Below are 18,651 nucleotides of genomic sequence, written 5' to 3'. Positions count from 1 at the left end.
GTATTGTTTCTGTGCATCCTGTTGTTTGGGTGACATTGTGTGGCATCTCGCGATGCCGTGATGAGCGGATAAGGCTTGGCACGCCGTGAATGAGAAGGCCCGTCCTCCTGCCGTGTGATACAGGTATAAAGTTGGTGATGTGGCCAGACTTTTTCGCCCCAGCCTGATTGTCAATGGCTGAAACTGAATATCTGTCAGCATAAAAGAACCTCCAGCTTCTCCCTTCCTTATAGGGAATCTGACTCCAACGAGAACAGCTCACATGAACAAACACAATTGTCGTGTGCCCCGGCGTATCAAAGTTATGGATTTACTGGGTAACCGTCTGATTGCTATACTGTGATTACACAACGCTTTTAGGTGCAAGGAAGGCTACACTTTGTGTTTACAGCACGTCTTGCCAACTCAGCCAGCTTCTCTCCCACTTGGCATCCCGTCTTATACGCATTTGCCATAATAACTGTTATTATTCCACAAAGTTCACTGTCCACATGTGAGGCAACACGCAGATACAATCCAACAATCTATCACTGCAATGGTAGCCGTGGCATGGAGGGTGGCCCAGAGACACTCTCTCTCTCTCCACGGGGGGTATCTGCCAATCTGGCAACCCCAGTGGGAGGTCTGACTCTCATCAGCACTGCAGGATTCAGACCACTTGTCTACCTTTGCCTTTCTCTCTAGTCTGCACACAGGCTTTAGCGGAGATTTAGCAAATGAAGTGCAATCAGTGGATTGATTCTTCAGAGATGTGTTTTTCAAATGTAATTTTCCGGTGTTTTTAAGGACAAAAAAAATTATATTAACCTCTATTGCATTGAGGTGACAGTAAACCTTGACAGTTAGTTATTGTTCCTTCATCATCAATAGCATTTATGTGGAGCAGAAGAGCCCTCCTTTCTTATTTAGAGCATTAGAATACGCCTGAATTACTTTGTATAACACAATGAGTAGTGGGCTTTTTGTTGCATGTGACTTTTTAAAAGACACTACACAGGACAAGACTTCTATCGCTCTTTTCCAGAGAAAAAAGATATAATCCCTCCCTGTGTGTCCCTGCATCGGCTATCCCGCTACACCTTTAACGAGGGCGGGTGGGAAATGCTGAAGTTGAGGTGTGCCGAGAGGGGGTGTGTTTCTTGCGTCATTGGAGCTGAATGGGTCGTGCAATTCTGCGACACGGAACCTTTTCACTCCCGTAGCCCTCGGCCAGCGCGGGGTGGAGTGCCGGTGTTGTTCGGAGCAGCTATAAACCACGGGGGGGGTCCTCTAAGACCACTCCCATGGGGGCAGAAAACGTGTTCAAATCCGGTGACACGCGACGACAGGCTGGTGAAAGAACCCAGTTATTATCAGTTCATTGATAAGTCAGAATGATTTATGAAAAACTGACTAGATGACAAGCTGCAGTGTGTGAGGTTTCCTACACGCAGGCGGTCACAGTTAGACCGATACATTCCAAGCGAGAAGGGAATTTACACTGAAAGGGTGCGGTTAACTAAAAAGAACAAATGCTCTGGATTCAACAGCTGTATTGCATTTTTATTCATTTGTAAACCGATTTAAACAATGAAACAGTGTCACTACCTGCAATACTAGTTTGTCTGACTGTTGTAGCTTTGGTAGCAGTGTGTAATGACACAATGAGTAAATGCTCTACTTTACATGTGCTTCCTGTGTATCGTACCATACAGTGCTGATACGACGTAGTAGAGATTCAATCATTTAGAAATAGGAGATGGACGGACATATTTATACACCATACAACATAATAGAACGAGCATCTTAAAGTAGCAATATTGCTTTTGGATACAGCTCTTATTGCTGGCTTATTGAAACACTAAAATGGCTCAGATGATAAAAACAGCTTTCATTTTTAATATTTGCTTATGTCATTTGTCAACGCAAACTAGGAACAGTATGATGTCACTGGCAATTCATCAAACTGATTGGATGCAGCGATCCCATACTACTCAGTCAACTCATTATACAATAAGATCACCTTACATTACTGTAAATGTTAAGACTTTTCCAGACATTTCAAATGCAAAATAAGTAAAACTTAAGGCCAGTTTTGCCAGTATAATGACAATTGTGCAAAGAAAAAGAAAAATGGCACATTCTGTAATAAGAGTATTTAACTGCATGGCTGATTTCTCCTCATAAATGGCAAATATTCATATCTTCCTGACTGAAAGGGTTTGTTGATCTCATGGGAGTTATATTTATCAGAAGGACTTTTGAGGTGTCTGAACACTGGAAGTCAAACTAAAAGGTATTTCAATACATTTTCAGCACCTGCGGAGGCCCCCGGGTCACGACCTTTCAGCCTGATCCCAATCTCACTTGGGCTGTTCTTTGAGCTGGTGCTCCCTGAGAGCACCGGTGAAGGTAGCCGTCCACACGTGCAGGGCTGTCCCGGCCGAGAGGGTGAGGAAGAAGAGGTAGGCAACTTGGAAACCAAACCAATCCACCAAACCTCCAGCCAGAGCGCTGAATGTCAGCTTCCCCAGCACCTCCAGAGTGGCCAGGAAGCTGTAGTGGGTCGCCTAATAGATGGAGTGGAGTGGGGAGGTAGGACGAGAGGAAAAGAGGGGAGGAATGATGAGGAAAGAGTAAGAGGAGGAGGCGAAGGAGAGGGAAGTGAGCCGAAGAAAAGCACAAAGGGGAAGGAGGAAGGAGAGGGTTCAGGGGAAAAAAGGGACATTGTAAGTAAAAACAAGTAGTGGATGAGAAAGTAAGGAGGTGACACTTCATCCTATCAACCTATTAGTTAATGCTTTTAAGCAGTAATACAAAAAATAACAACAACAGACAGAGACGAGACTCGATCAAAATTGTGATATTCAAGAAGAAAAAAGCTAAAGGAAGCGACTGAAGGGAGGGTGGAGGGGAAGATACAGAAGGACCTTAAAAAAGATAAAGCGTGAGATCAGAGCCTGAGACGATGGATGGAGGCCAAACGAAGAAGAGTATCTGATCCCAGCCTTGAGGCAGGAGGGAGTGAGAGAGACAGATTACCTAATCTTACCTAAACCTCCTCCTTCTGCCCGACAGCACGGCATTTAGGGAAGGCAGGCAGCTAAAGAAAACAGAAGGACTCACCCAGACCATCGACTGGATTCCTTTAGTCTTCAGGTCTAGGACTCTTTTCTTCATTATAACAAAAGTCTTTACGCCATCAAAAGAAAACTGAAGAGATAGTTCAAATATTTTACTGGTTTAAAATTGCCCAGGTAAACAGCATTGTGATCCTTCTCTGGTGAGCATCCACAAGCTGTACCACGAGCATCTGTTACAGCATTAACACCGTTTGTTTCACTGTGCACCATTTCATTTGTCATTGTAGAACAAGAGCTGCAAGAATGAATCAATTCATTAGTTATTACAGAGACAGAAACAGCAATTCATTTCATAATGGACTAACTGAAGTTCCAGCTACTATTGTGACAAATTGTAGATGTATTATTACTTAAAGATAAGTCTAAGTTTACTTAAGACATCTCAAAGCGTCACCTAGGAAGTTGTAATTGTGACAAACATTTTTATTAAGTTATGTAGAGAAAAAATAATTTGGTAACTTCCAAATTTGTGGGCCGTACAGAACATTTTTCTGGATGAATTCGACAAACGTGAAAAAAGCTTGTGGGGAGTTTAGACTACTGTGGTCTGCACAACGAGGTAGAGAACTCTGAGACCCTGTGTGAGCACAGCTAAGTGGAGTGGCTTTTTTCTGACGAACTTGTTTAACAGATTGGGTTTCTATCTCCTGGGGATCGTTAACAAGCACTCTCACTATCAGCTTTCTGTCATTGGAGAGCACTACCTTTATCAACACTCACCTATACGCACAACAAGGGCAGCCAAGGTAGTGCTTTCCTCTCCACACACACATACACACACACACACACAGATTCACAAACAATCAAATCAAACAGTGGATGTGTCATGAGAACCTCTGAAATTATCGGTGGTTCTCATCACCACATGTTGGGATTGGTCATTTATTTTTATCAGTAACCAGATCCTGATATCTGTGCCGGCCTGTGATTTGTTTTCCCCTTTCTTCTCCACTTTAAGAGTGACAGCTATTTAAATGATATTTTGTCACCTTCAAAGATAGTGAATGACGAGCGAGGGGCTGTGCGAGTAGCGATCACCTCTAGGCAACGATGGCCCAGTTACAACGGGGACAAAAGGAGTTATGTTAAAGAGGAAAAAAACCGGCAGAGGAGAGGAATAAGTGGAAGAGCGTTAAAGGACCCCAGAGTGACAAAAATAGAGTGAGCTGATAGGATGGGCAGAAAGGGAAGGGGGGGCGTCGGAAAGAAGCAGTTAATAGAAACTGGATCCAGGTGGAAACAGCTGATGAGAAGTGACAGGCCACAGTAGGTCTGGCGCTGTATTCTGAGGATTTCCCTCTCCGGCCGCCCCCGACAATCAAAGGAAATCACCTGAAATGACATAATGGCCCAACTAAACCAAGCCAGAAAGAGGGCGGGTGAGAAGAAAAGAAAGTTTGCGTTGTCTGATGAAGCCACAGGAGATCATCTAGTACCAAACGCCTTGATCAATTAATACAAAAAGAAAAAAATGAATGACATAACACAGTCTGGGACGGGGCTGTTGGTAGGTATGCGTAAAGTTTGCTTTACCTGAATGCTTTCCTCCGCCCTCTGAGTGCAATGCATCATGGTAGTGAAGGTGAGCGTGGTGATGAGGCCTCCCAAAAAGTGTTGAACGCTCATACTCAGGACGGCCATACCTGGGGAACCGAACACACAGAAAACAGAAAACTTCTTATTGCACCTATTGTTTTTCTGAAATAGGCAGAAAACTATCAATTTCCCACTGCTGCTCCGCTCGACTTCTCACCACTCTGTGTTCACAATCAAAGCACGCAGACAAAGCAGCAAGAAACAGTAAGCTACTAAAGTGTCTCCTCTCCGTTCTCTCACTGCCCCCCCCCCCTCCATCGTCCCCAAAACACATGTAGCGTATCCTCTGAGGGGAAGTGGCAGAGCGGTGTTAGTGGGGAAACACAGAGGAACCACAGAGCAGATCTGTCTCTGCTCCCGCTAACACTGAATTATTCACTCAAGCCGCCAGAGTTTTTCCCGAATAAGACTCTTCAGTCAGCTACATAAGACTGTTGGAGTCACAGATGCACCGACTGATCAGACTGGTGGAGCGGGAAGCGGAGGGTTATCATGTAATATTGAAAAATCTGAAACTGAATGTTTTCCCGTTTTTCTTTCTTTTCTTTTTTTTGTCTTCCTGAAATCTTTGTTCTGGGAAAGAGGCCTCAACTTTTAGTCTGAGAGGCTTGATAGGGGGAAGAGACAACTCAGACAGAGATAAAAGGCGCAGATATGAATCCCAAAAGCTTTGCACTGTCAGTGCAACAGAATCCGATGTGTTATTCAGATATTAATAACGGAATGACTCTCCTGAGAGAGAAATGGAATCAGCGGGTCTATCAATGCCCACTGCATCAGCCACTCGCTGTGTTAGTATTGGACATCTGGCTCCCAATGGCAGGTCAGTTGGTTCCTAACGTTTTTGTCGCTGTGTCTGACAATTTGTGCAACTTTCTAAAAAGTCAATCCAACATTCAAGTGTGCAGAACTGAGAAAGTAAGCAGCGGTTTAAGCTTCTATTCAGCTTCAATTTCTGTCACTGTGAATGGCTTACAGGAGAGAACGTGTGTAAAAGTGTGTTTGGAACCTGAAGGCGTAGAAGTGTGAAAATGTGTTTGTTTATGAATCCCATACTGCAACACTTTATGGATCTCGCTGCTCCTTGTTATAAAAGACTGAAGACAGTTTAAGCCAAACTCTTTGACACCCAACAGCCTCCAAGTCACCTGACCAAAGACCAGACAAGGAGAGGCGTCACTATTGTGGGATAAAGAACTTGAGGAGATAAATATCTATAGTAAAACTGTGCTGAACGGACACGACCCACCTTTATATTAATGCACTACCTGCCAGGCCACAGAAAGCTGGTAGCCGGGTAGTGAATGACATGTGGGCTTTGTTAGATTGTCAGAGGCCCACTCAATGCTCATTTAACAGAACCTAGTTTCTCTTTCCATCGTTGGTGTGAAAGCATACTTGTGACCATTGTTCCTTCTTCCCGAATGTAGTCTCGCTGTGTTCAGTGTACCGCATTTCATCATCATCAAACACACTTGAACCATCATTTTCGCCTTCTGTTATCCGCCACATTACATAACACGAGTTTTATGACTGATTGCAAAGCTTATTCAAACGGTGGCCTTTGAAAATGTTGATTGCGTGGAATAAACAGTTTTAATTCTCAACAAAAGATACTTTTGCATATGCCAACTATACGATCATTGCTAGTTTATTATAAACTCACATTGTGCACCTGCGACCTGAGCTATTTTTAAACGTACCTAAATGTTAATGTGTTTATTTAGAAGACTGCCGGTTGAAATGAGGACTGGATGCATATGGGATGAAGATCTGGACGGGTTAAATATGAGAATCTGGTCAATAAACAACATGTGGCACGCTGATACACTATTCATGGAAAGAATAAAATACAAACAAGGTCACTAACTTCTCTTTTGTGTTTTTAAACATATGGATAGAGTTTCTTTTCTTCTTTTTTCATTACCTTGTGTGCAATATAATTACACCAGAGGATTGACATAAACAGCCAAACTGGACCTGACTGGAATGACGGGAGAAGTAAATGTGTGTCTGAACTGGGCCGCGGTGTAATCGGTGCCAGTGAGTGCATTGCAGGTCCGTCTCTCTCACCTTTCATGAGGGCCGATGGTTCCAGCACAGTGAGCAGAGAGCTCTGGAAGACCATGCTGACGGTCCGCAGCACAAACACGCGTCGCATCAGAGCCCCGATGCTGCAGAGAGACCAGCGAAGCATCAGGGAGACGTTCGACAACTGCGAGTGTTAATGATCAGCAGCGTGATGTGTGCTGCCAGGGGCTCCAGTACGGTACATTTTCAGACACTGTGATTTTTCCTTTCATGTTACACACAATTACACACACAGACACACACACTCACAGTAACATGTGTGCACGTGCTTAAGTAAACAAGTCCCCAGAGACTAATTGATTCCCTGTTAGTGCAAGAAAATCATCCCCCTGTGGGTTTGGTTCGTGACGTAATCAATAACCTAAGGAGATCCCCAGCATGGGGAAGATAATTAATCACTGTTAACACATGCACGCACACACAAACACATACAAATGTTGTGTGACATCAGGGATTAACAATGCCAATCACCCAGAGGATGCCTGCCACTCAAAGGACTGTTTGTTTGTCTTTTTGCATGTCATTATTTATGTGTAAAATAGGCTGTGAGGAAGAAGGAGCCGGATATCGGATTTAGTTGGATAAGAGCACAGAGTGAAACTATTTCAGCCCGTGATAGAGACCTAAAGTTTACCGGTTAACTTAATCCTCTGTATTTGGCTTAGCAGCGAAAAAACTCAGTGATCTGCTGATGAATACTGATCTCTGAATGTGTTCCTTTGAGGAGTGAGGAGCAGGGCCACCACACGCCGCCAAACGCACATCCTTAACCCCCATTGAATGGCGCACGAATGCATCATATGGTATGAGCAACAATTTCTGTATTCTTGATGAACTGATTGATTTATAAACCACCATAAAACAGAAAAGTGTGCACTACAATGAACTAGAACCTAGGGTGATGTATGACTGTATGACATTAAATATATAAGGTGAATTTTTTATATAATATTTGCTCCAGTGGCAAAAGACAAAAAATGCTTTTTATCTCAATATGATAAAATAAAGTCATGTGTATAACAAAAAATATATTTTCAAAAAATGCCAGAAGACACTCATTCTTAAGTATAATAAGTATAATATTTTGCACATATATTTATTTTACTTTTTTTATTTCAGTGCGAAACTCCCCTCTCTCTCCTCCTCTCCCTCTGTATCCTCCCACCTCACCATCCATCCTTTCCTTACCTCTCTGCTGGAAAACCAATCCTGCATCATTCACATGCTAAAGACATTCTTCTCTAAGGAGCTCCTTTGCTTACCATCTCAATGACAGTCTTTCATATCACACACTCTCTGGAGATGCTGTGTGTGTGTGTGAGAGAGAAAGAGAAACTGCCTGGCTGCCACCTCACGCGAGCCGGGCCCAGATAAGAATAGCCATGTTCTCAGGTTGCCAGTGGCAGTTGTAAAGGGGTCATTCACTGATCACTCAGACATTTCCGATGGAGGGGAGGATAAACCTTCCAACTGAGCTTTTAGAGGTGGGACAGCAGCCTGGTGGACAGCACTCTCTCTGTGTGAATGTGTGTGTGTGTGTGTGTGTGTGTGTGTGTGTGTGTGTGTGTGTGTGTGTGTGTGTGTGTGTGTGTGTGTCAGTGTGTGACAGAAAGAGGTGAGGAAGGAGAAGTGTTCATATGACACTGGACGGTTCATACAACCAAACAACGTCCACCTTATCAAATAATCTAGAGCTGAGTCAATATATCTTTTACTTTGCACAAATTTGCTTCCTAGATCATTGATTCATGAAAAAAAAAATCAACATTGTTTTCATTTTACTGGCTTTACAAGTACTTTCACTTCTCACTTTACGAGTGAGATGGAGGGAAAAAGTAAGTTAAAAAAAAGTATAACAATGACATCTCTTTAAAGTTCTCTCCCGTCAAAGAAAGGCTCGCTTTGAGAGGCCAGCTGTGTGTTAGCTAGTGACACATTGCATGAGGTAAAAACCTGGCAGCGAGCTAGAAACACAGCGCGAGGACGAGAAGACATCAGACTACTGACATTAGTCAACGAATAGTCATGGTGTAAATTGGGTACCTGCTGAATTGTTTAGATATAGCAAGAAAGGAAAACACTTGCGTTGTTACATAAGTGTATTGTACAGTTTATGGCTGACAAACACAACGCTTGGCTCAAAGAGGAAATAACGCCACTGGAAAGAGACCAAAAACAGCTTTTTAAACCACGGATTTCTTTGGGTTTCAACATTGTTAGAGACATTTTAGATAACACAACCACACAGCTCAACAAAACATATTACATAGGTTGTAATATGGGAGTTGCACATATGCTACCATTATGAGTACGATAACCTATAGTGCAGAGACTAACCACTATCCTCTACAAAGGCATTGCTGTTATTAATAGCTTGTATTACGTCACACTGGCCAAAGGCAGGGTTGTGCTATGATGTGATCCTAGTATAAGCAGACATAAGACCTTATGCAACAATGGTCAGACACAAATGGCAGCGTCAATGTGCTGAAGGGGGAAACATGTAAAAGGTTCGATTCGATACTAAAACAACCTGCGATAGAAATCTCTCGATGCATGGTCGTCAATATTACAATTCTGCACTCACCAGCTTTTTAACACTGTATATCTGATACAACCACATTTAAAGTAATATATATCACCGATATAATCGAATATACCACATTTTTGCCATTTGATATACTCTGCAGCGTGGTATCTTTCTGTAAATTTGGAGAATTAACTTCCACTACATTTGCACATTGCCTCTCTGGGATCAAACCCTGAGGGGTGGTTATGTGTGTGTGTGTGTGTGTGTGCGCGCACGAGTGTGTGTGATGAATTGGCTGCTCATGCTGTTCACACACCACAAACCAGACACAGGGGGTCCCTGAGCTCTCAAACAAGGCTCTGTTTACTTAAATTACTGTACACACACACAGTCAGACAGGCAGAGACACACACACACACACACACACACACACAAACTAGAGCCTGTGAAGAGTAATAAGAAACGTGAGGAAAGGGCACAGAGTGATGAGGAATGCGGAGATGACTAGAAGTTACCACCTGAAAGGGAAAGGAGGGTTTGTTCTAGGCTCTTAAGACAGAGGTGTCTGCTTTAGCCGTCGCAGGAGTCACTAAAAGCCCGCGACATCAACCAAACTGATTTAGCAGAGGCCCCGAATACTACCGCCATTCAGAACCAATCACCGTGACCCCGCTAACAACCGTTCAGACAAAGGCTACTTGAACTGAGCGAGCAGCACGCCTCCCAAAGACGACCCGCAGATGGAGAAACCCATGGCGATGACGCCATTCCAGAAGCCGAGCTCCCTGGCGGTCATGTGATGATCCAACAGGAAAAGGGGAAACATCGTCACTGCACCCTGCTCACCTGTGTGCAGAGTGACAGGAGAGACAGGTGGACAAAGGGGGGAGAACGGGGGATGAAAAGAAGATGAGAGACAAAGGAGAAGAACCAGAGAGACAGGAATGAGTTATTTGGTTGGATATAGTGATTTTACATACAATTGACACAACATGTATTATGTACTGTATGTCTCTGACTAAGCACTGACGTGTTTTACCTACAGTAAATATGTGGGACACTTCCTGAATACACGCGCTTATTCCAATGACAGTGGAATAGGATGAGGATGTTGTACCAATGCGTTTAGCCTGTAGGACCGAACGACACGGCTTTCCTGAGATGACAACTGCCGAATCAAATACAGCACAGCGCACCTGGGCCTATTCCTGGAAAGTGTCAATAATAGATGCCTGACAAGAAAAAGAATACCCTCAGTCACTTTATCAAACGGGGCCTTGCACTTTTCCTGAAGCACAAAACGGAAAACACAACAAAAAAACACCAAAACTTCCACAGATGAAAGAGACCTCACAAAGACCTTTCAGTCAAAATAAAAAGTTTCAGTCAGATAATAAGACTTTCTCTGTGTGGCGTTGAGTGTGGGGGTAATGTTCTGCTGAACATTACAGTAAAATATTCAGTGGCGCAGACTATACGCTATTATTATATTAATGGAGACCGACTTCAGACAGACAGTGGGACCAAGGAGCTGCGTGAGTGACAGCTTGGCTCCCAGACTGCTGTCAAAGACGACGCAACGCAACGACTCACTCAGTCAGTCAGCCAGGAGACAAACAAAAATAGAGAAGGAATAAAAAAAAAAAGGCAGATGAAACAGACTGGAATGAGAAAGCCGAGGAGCTCCCAGTGAGTGCAGCAGTAGAACGGGAGTGTCACCACGAGCCGGCTGAAACACGGCACGGGAAACACTCGTCTCTGGCTTCTGTCACTCAGGTTTCACTCAACTGGCAATTTACAGGCAGCTAATAAAGACGAGGATGACTGTGTTCAGGTGGTGATGAAGATGGGAGCCAATACGATAGGTGTGCTTCTCTCAAAACAGATCTACCTGTCTGTGTTTTTCTTTCGGATAAAGAGCAGTGAGGATCCAGAGGTAATTCCTATCAGACGAGACGTAGTGAGCAGTCTGTGTAGAATTGGGTTATTCGGATATAACTGTCACATGACAATAATTCAAGATAATAGACTTAGTTGCATAATTATTTGCAAAATATAATCACACGAGTCACTCCTCACACCGAGTGGGAGATGCACGGATAGTTACACCCTCGTTGTGCGTTATTCCCAGTGTAATATACAGTACATGCCATCCTCCACGCTGAACTGTTAACTTAGCCGTAACCATGTTAGTCATAATAAAGTAAACACAGGCAGCAGCGGTACCCACGATGCCTGGGTTGTTTACCCACGGTTCTATGCTCCCGTTCCTGTCTGCCTGTTGTGTAGCTCAAAGCTCAGAGCTTTCACAGTCCTGCCTTCAACTAATTATTTCTTTAAAGAGCGGGTTGGGGGAGGACGTGCAGACAAACACAAGCAGGCTGATTATTCCTTTCTATAAATATTCTCAAAGCAACAATTGTCCATTTCAGCAGGGATTTCATTAGACATCCGCACAGATTAAACAAGCAGAATGAAGGGGAAAGAGAAAAGGGTGGAGCGAAGAGGGGAGACGGTGAGAGAGAGAGAGTGAGGGAACAGAGTGGGTAGAAAAAGGGAGGAGTGGAGGAATAAGAGAAAGGAGAAAATAAAGACAAGTAAATAGAGAAAAGGGCAGGGAGTGAAACTCTCAGTAGGTGTAAAAAGGGGAAAGGGGATTGATGAAGAGCAGGAAATGACAATTGTAATGCATTTATCTTAAAAACCTACAAAAAAAAAAGATGTGGACAACTGAAAAAAATGGGAGAGCAGCATGTGATGGAGACGGCTGAGGACGGGAGGAGACGGGCGGGGGATGAACAGAGGCATTGTTAGGAGGTTAGAGATGAGGGATGGCAGACTCACAGAAAACACTGTTGGCATCAGAGGCAGACAGCACATAAAGAGAAAAACATTCAATATAACGAGAAGTAACCAGGCCGTCTTTTTTTTTATCCTACGGTTTTTAAAAAGGTGCGCTGTGACTTCAGTCACCTACTAGACATGCGAGCGCATATAAAGGGGTGCAGGCACTGCGAAATAAAGACATGGAGAGAAAAAAAACCATCGGATTGTCTGCTTATGTTATTTTGGATATTTCACTACAGAGGTTTCCATCTCTGATCACAAATGTGGGGTTGGTGTACATATTGAAAAACATTTAGTGATTTAGAGTGCTACAATGAAAAGAGCGTCGCTGCATTTAGTTTACTACACAAAGTACAAACACATTGAAAAATGCGTTGTCTCAAACCTGAAAACAGGTCATTTCAAAGCAAATGAAAAGTTTACATTTTAGAGAAACATGGTTTTAGAAAAGGTCGACCTCATACACAACACCATCAATCACATCTGATCACATCACGTCGACACAGTCCAGGTGAGAGCGATTAGCATAATGTAGTACATTAATATATAATCATAAAATATTTCAGATGCTTTAAGGGGTAAATACAAAAACAACATCACGGGAAATCTTAAACACAAACCTTTGACTTTAGTTGGTTTAGGACAGTTGAACAAATTCTTCATAAAACAATTTGTTTTGTCTGAGATGGGGAAATGGGCTGAGAGTATGTGTGAATGATGGGAACAGAATACGATTTGGGTGCGATGGGTAACACGAGGGCGAGAGGTCGACAAAGACAGGGGGGGGCGAATCCTGATGTCCTCCCTGCAGCTTAGACAAAAGAGCCGGCAGAGCAGGAGAGATCAACGAGGACACCAAGTCCCCTTGCAGAACAATATGATCACACACTGCAGACAGCATGGTAAACAGGTTCATACATACATACATACATACATACATACATGTTGGACCAAAGCGAACATCACAAATGACTATATGCATACACATGCACACACACAGCTTTCAGCTCCCTGGGACAAAACCAGTGAACAAAGCCACGTTAATGCACAACATCCTCTGCATATTAGCTGATTCACACACACACACACTACATCAATGTAGATGTCAAGGAGTTTTCTGTGGGTCTTCACACTGTTTAACTATGCATAAGCAAGAGAAGCACCATTACCAGGACCTGCTAGGTTACTGGGTTGATTTTGTTTGTTTTCTGCGGAAATTTCTTGCCGAAATTATTCTGGGAACCTGTGAATAAGTATCCTTTGAATTTAAACAATATAGAAGTTATTTGTGTTTTCTAATGCTGTTAAAACTTTATTTTCATCGCTACTTAATGGAAGTTCACACATTATGAAAACATGTGATGGTGCTTTCCATCATAAAGATTTAAAATGAACTTTGCATTTAGCTCACTATGTGAGATTTGTGACAAAGAATACTTTTAACGACACAGAAAGATATGAAAATGATACTTGTACTCTGCATGGATAAGTGTGTTTATTTATATTGCCGTTTACGCTCCGTCTTTCTCAGAGCACCATGTGGTGGTTGTTCATTTATTCATTCCTTCCTTCAGCCTCCCTCCCTGCAGTCCTTATTTCTCCCTTTGGAAATCCCCCCCCCCCCCCCCAAGTTTCTCTCATTCTCCCTCCTCCACCTCCCTTCATATCTCAGAACTCCATGACCTCCATGAAACCCACCAGCGACTGCATGTCGCCAATGTCTCTGAAACTGCTCTTCTAACGGGTCTGTTGGTTTCATATCAACACTATTATGTTTGGTTTGAGTGTATCAGTATTTCAGATGAGCTGGGAAACATTTCCCTTCATACATTTATTTTTAATTAAAGAGACAAAGTGTGACTGTATTTATACCATCACTGCAACCCTACAAACAGTGCTTTCAAAGTCTTCATTTTACTCTTTTGACCTCAACTCTTCCCTTTCGAATTGAGCATGTGATATGCAATCTCAAGAGATTTTTTTTTTGGCCCATTCCTCTTTCGACTTGTACTTCAGAAATTCAAAGGAAGAGAGAGAGACATGATTTTACAAAGCAAGTTGAGTAAAGCTAAAATAAAAAAAGAGAAAACAAGCACACTAGAGGGTAATGGTACATCGTTAAAAAATGCAAGAAGAAAATAGAGAACCTTGTCAAGGGCCATTTTTATAAGTGGGTTCCATTCCAATATTCCCATGAACATGAGTACATGAGTCTGCCAGCTTCTCCCCTTCCACAGGTTATTACGTTAAAATGAATACAGTCGAATACAACAGCACGTAAACCCTCCCTTCTGTTCAAACTGATTTTGAGTGGTGTTAATTTCATTGTGAAGGATGTCATGTCTGATGCTATTGAGCTGTGCAGGAGTCGTTGCTAATATTTGGTTAAAAACCTTTTTATTAATGAGATTTATCTAATAAACCGATGACTGGGTTTATTTTAGCATTGACTGTTGTGTTTAATGAGGAATATTGGGACAAAGCTTTTCCTTTTACATGTTCATCCTTCCATCCGATTTCTCCGTCCACCTGGTCAGTTCCCAGGGAGAGACACCATCACGGGGGGGGGGGCCTTTATCACCATCATTCAAGTCACTTGTCACGCATCCATGGCTACTGACCTCCTACCTTAAAAAAAAAGTATCTTTTCTAAGGTGGCATCGGTTACATGATTCCATCATTGAAAAATAATATGAGAACATCTGAGGACAAGCAATGCAAAGTATTTCAATTCAAAGCGTTGAGGTTGTTGATATAGCTGAAGGATTGATGTTCCTCAAATTGTCAAATTATAGAAATGAACACTTTGCGCTTAAAAAGATTGTGGAAGATTCGCATTCCATACACACAACAACAACAAGATATCAAAATGTTTCAATCCAACATTTGAGCTTATCTGCAGCTCAAAGCCTTGTTTACCTATTTTTTGACCTTTTCCGCTTTCTCTCCTTCCCTAAGCCCTCCATCCATCCGTCCGTCCCTCTAAGTCCACCCAGACAGCTCTCCTACGGCCTCAGAGGTCATAGGTCAGACACGAGGCTCCCGATGGTTGGCCACTGTTGGACCCAGCGCAAACTCACAGTTCATTAGGAACAGATGAGGGGGGAGGGGGCGGGGGGCTTTTCCTGTGTGTGCATCAGTGTTTGCTAAGCGGGGGGGGGCGGCTTCAGACAGGCACATCACACAAACATACCCACACACCCCTTGAACAAAAACAATACTGTCTCAAATAGGCAATTATGATGGCACATCCAGGCCTAATCTAAAATATTATACAATATTGTTTCCCTTCGCAAAGACAGGAAATGTTCAACAACAGGAATACATAATGAGCGATAACGGTGTTTGTGAATCCACTGAGAAATCACTAACCACTACAGTAATTCTTTTGTAATCATGCGCATCAGCCGATGGTGAGTGTTTGTTTGACAGAGAGAGTACATGGGGGGGGGGGGGGGGGGGGGTTGCTACCCAGACAGATTAGGGGTCCAGTCAGCCTTCATATTTTGTCTAGTAGTGTCGTCTGCTGGGACTCATCCGATTACTGAGCCACTCTTAAAACTCTCTCAAAAACACACACGCAAAGAGTGGAAAAACAAAAGGTATGGACATTCGGCACATACATAAGTTGAGGCTATGCAAATATAAGGAGACGATCATATTCCCACCACCCACATACACACAGAAACAAAACATGCACCAGCATGATGCGCTGTCTTCCGTTTCGGTTTCTGAACGCAACAGACACAAAGACAGTAATCCTTACATAATCCCCTTCTGCTACCAAACACCAAACTCTGGTCGCATCACCCCCCCCTAACACACACACACACAAGCTTGACTTATCCAAAACTACTTTCAGTTTTTGGTTCCTTATTTGGAACCATCTCATTTACATACAAAACTTACCGCATGAGAGCACAATGAATTTAAACTGACATTATCTTCGTTATCGAGGGTCTAATGTTTATTCTTTACACCTGAAACATTAAAATACCAGTACCTGTATTTTCCAATGTACATACAAGACAAAATGAATAGTCAAGTAGAGATAACTTTCCAAACTTTCCCAATTCCCTCATTCCCTCATAGTTTGGCATCGTTGATACGACACACCAACAGAGACATCTGGTGGTGCGCTCAAGCTACTACATGAAGACAACAACTAAAGACATCTTCATGGTGGGACAGAAGAGGACCACTTCAGGAAACCTTTCAGTCCTTCAAAGTGCTTTGAAAAAAAAAATGGAGAAGCTTATGAGATGGTTCCTTATTTATTGGTAGCTGAGATGGAAATGCTCCTATTTGTTCTTTTCTTTCGACCTTTAGTGATGTATAATTATTGTCCAGTCCAGCCAAATAATTAGAACTACAAATATTAATTGATTAATCAGTTGATCAAAATGAATTTGAAACAATTTAAGTCTCTGGTTCCAGCCTCTCTAAATGTGATAATATGCTTCCTTTCACATCACATCTTTGTACATTGAATTCGTTCAAGATTTGAGGACATAATCTAGAAAATGTAATGGATATTAGTTCCATTTTGTTCACATATTATAGATCCAACAATTGACAAAGAAAATTATTGTCTAGAAGCAGCCCTTAAAACAAACAATAGTTTAATCTGGGAAGGTTTAGAGATGAAATCCATGTTTATATTAGGCCTAGGCTGCAAAGATAAATGGGTGAGATCAATTACAAAATATTGGCCTCCAGTACTTAAATAATAAACCAGTCTGGTCGTCATTTCAACAATAATGCGCATTGATTGGACTCACCTAGTTTGTATGTCAGCACATACAGGACTGTCCAAGGGGTGCCCGGCACTGCCAGCATCTTCCTCCACACTCTCCACGGCCTCATGGCCTCTGCTCCCTGCCCACCTCTCCTGCCGCCATCTGCCTGTTGGCCCCTCAAATTCTCATCATCCAGTACAGGGGCCCCCAACACAAACAGTGCCACGCCCGCGTACACGAACGTCAGCAGCATGAACATCCAGCTCCATCCAGCCACGTCGATCACAGCCAGCAGCCCACCTCCGGCAAACACAGATCCGGCTTTATAGCCCACGACTTGGGCTGTGTTGCCCAGGCCCAGCTCCCCGCGACCTTTCAACAGCGCCACCGCGACCCCGTCCACGGCAATATCCTGGACAGAAGCCAAGCAGTTCATGGCCAACAGGGTTCCTGCTACTCCCCAGATATGTGCTTCTGGAGCGAGGGCAGCACTAGAGAGGCACGCCAGGGCCAACCCAGACACCGTGCCCACCAGCCAGCGGCGCTTCGTGCCAAACCGGTCCACGAAGGGGGCCCAGAACACCTTGAGGACCCATGGAAAGTAGAGGATCTTGGTGAAGCCAATGCGCGTAAGGGAATGACCAGCTCCACGCAGGTAGATAGGTAGCAGGGACGACTGGAGACCGTAGGGGATGCCCTGGACAAAGTACAGCAGGCCCAGGAAGACGAGTTTGTCATTCATGATCTACATCCACGAGAGACCCTCTAATCGAGCAGAGACTGTGATCCATTGGTCAGGTCATTCTTGAATGAAAGGGGAGATCGAACTGAAATGAAAAAAAAACAAAAAAAAAACAACGTGAGGTTCAGGGTTATTGATGCTGTAGTTACAGCCTTGTTAAAGAACTCACGGGGTAACTGAAGACTGCCACAGCTCCCTCCAGCAGCCTTAAAAGGATGCGTCCTCCCTGCTGTTTTACGGTCTATCGGAGTCTGCCCAGCTCAGTTATCGGTAACGTTAACCCAGCTACGGTTAGCTCATCAAAGTCGAAGGAGCTAAGGGTATTAGAATATTCAATATTGCGTCAAAAAACATGCGTTTCAATGATTTCAATTCTATCAGAACATCAACGTGACTTTGTGTCGCTGACATTTTGCTTACAGTTGACGTTACTAACATTTCAGAGAAGTTTGTTGACAAACTGACAGATGAGCTACCGTTAGCTTAGCTAGCTTGCTGCCATGCTAACCCTCTTAAACGAATAGCTTTGTAACTCTTTTACAGCGTGACAATATCACAAGGGATGGTGTTGCAATCAGGAAAACAGTTCTGTTTATGTCATAATATGAACTCCTACTGAGGCAAGTTGGTTAGCTTAGCGTTCGCTAACTGGTGAAGGTGCTCCTCTTGGTTGTATTAGTTGTGGTCTGAATGAGCTATGCGGTTGCCAGGTTTTGTGACAGCAATCCCTCTTCTCCAGATGGCAGACTAGAAGGGGTCGTGTATATTTTCGAATTGTAACGTAAAAGCATTATATATATATATATATATATATATATATAAAGCATCCAACCCGAGGTCCAAAGACACTAAGGTATACAATAGATCACCAGGTGCGTGATTCATTGGTCAGTGGCGCATTGTTTGCTTACGGATACTACAGGTTTAATTGTAGACTACTTGAACAAAATAAATTACTATTTGTATGTGTTGGACCAAAATGAA

The 18,651-nt window shown here is 43.2% G+C and overlaps 1 protein-coding gene across 4 annotated transcripts; it reads right to left on the bottom strand.

Moving 5' to 3' along the window:
- Positions 1–1,521: 1,521 nt before the first annotated feature.
- Positions 1,522–18,543, bottom strand: slc33a2 (solute carrier family 33 member 2). Of its 4 annotated transcripts, none has more exons than XM_040195308.2 (7): positions 18,284–18,488; positions 17,837–17,981; positions 16,968–17,752; positions 10,038–10,185; positions 6,792–6,892; positions 4,656–4,765; positions 1,522–4,454 (listed from the first exon to the last, which is right to left on the bottom strand). In XM_040195308.2, the coding sequence occupies exons 3-7, from the start codon at positions 17,665–17,667 to the stop codon at positions 4,203–4,205; spliced, it is 1,311 nt and encodes a 436-aa protein (XP_040051242.2). In that variant the 5' UTR covers positions 17,668–17,752; positions 17,837–17,981; positions 18,284–18,488; the 3' UTR covers positions 1,522–4,202. The 4 variants fall into 4 exon arrangements, with proteins under 4 accessions (XP_040051242.2, XP_077942987.1, XP_040051241.2 ...); XM_078086861.1 differs by having other exon boundaries at positions 1,522–2,549; XM_040195307.2 differs by lacking the exon at positions 17,837–17,981 and having other exon boundaries at positions 18,284–18,543.
- Between the last annotated feature and the right edge of the window lie 108 nt (positions 18,544–18,651).

This window comes from Gasterosteus aculeatus, chromosome 13 (genome assembly GCF_964276395.1).
Source record: "Gasterosteus aculeatus chromosome 13, fGasAcu3.hap1.1, whole genome shotgun sequence".
In the NCBI taxonomy this organism is placed as follows: domain Eukaryota; kingdom Metazoa; phylum Chordata; class Actinopteri; order Perciformes; family Gasterosteidae; genus Gasterosteus; species Gasterosteus aculeatus.
This window is presented reverse-complemented; position numbering and strand designations above follow the sequence as displayed.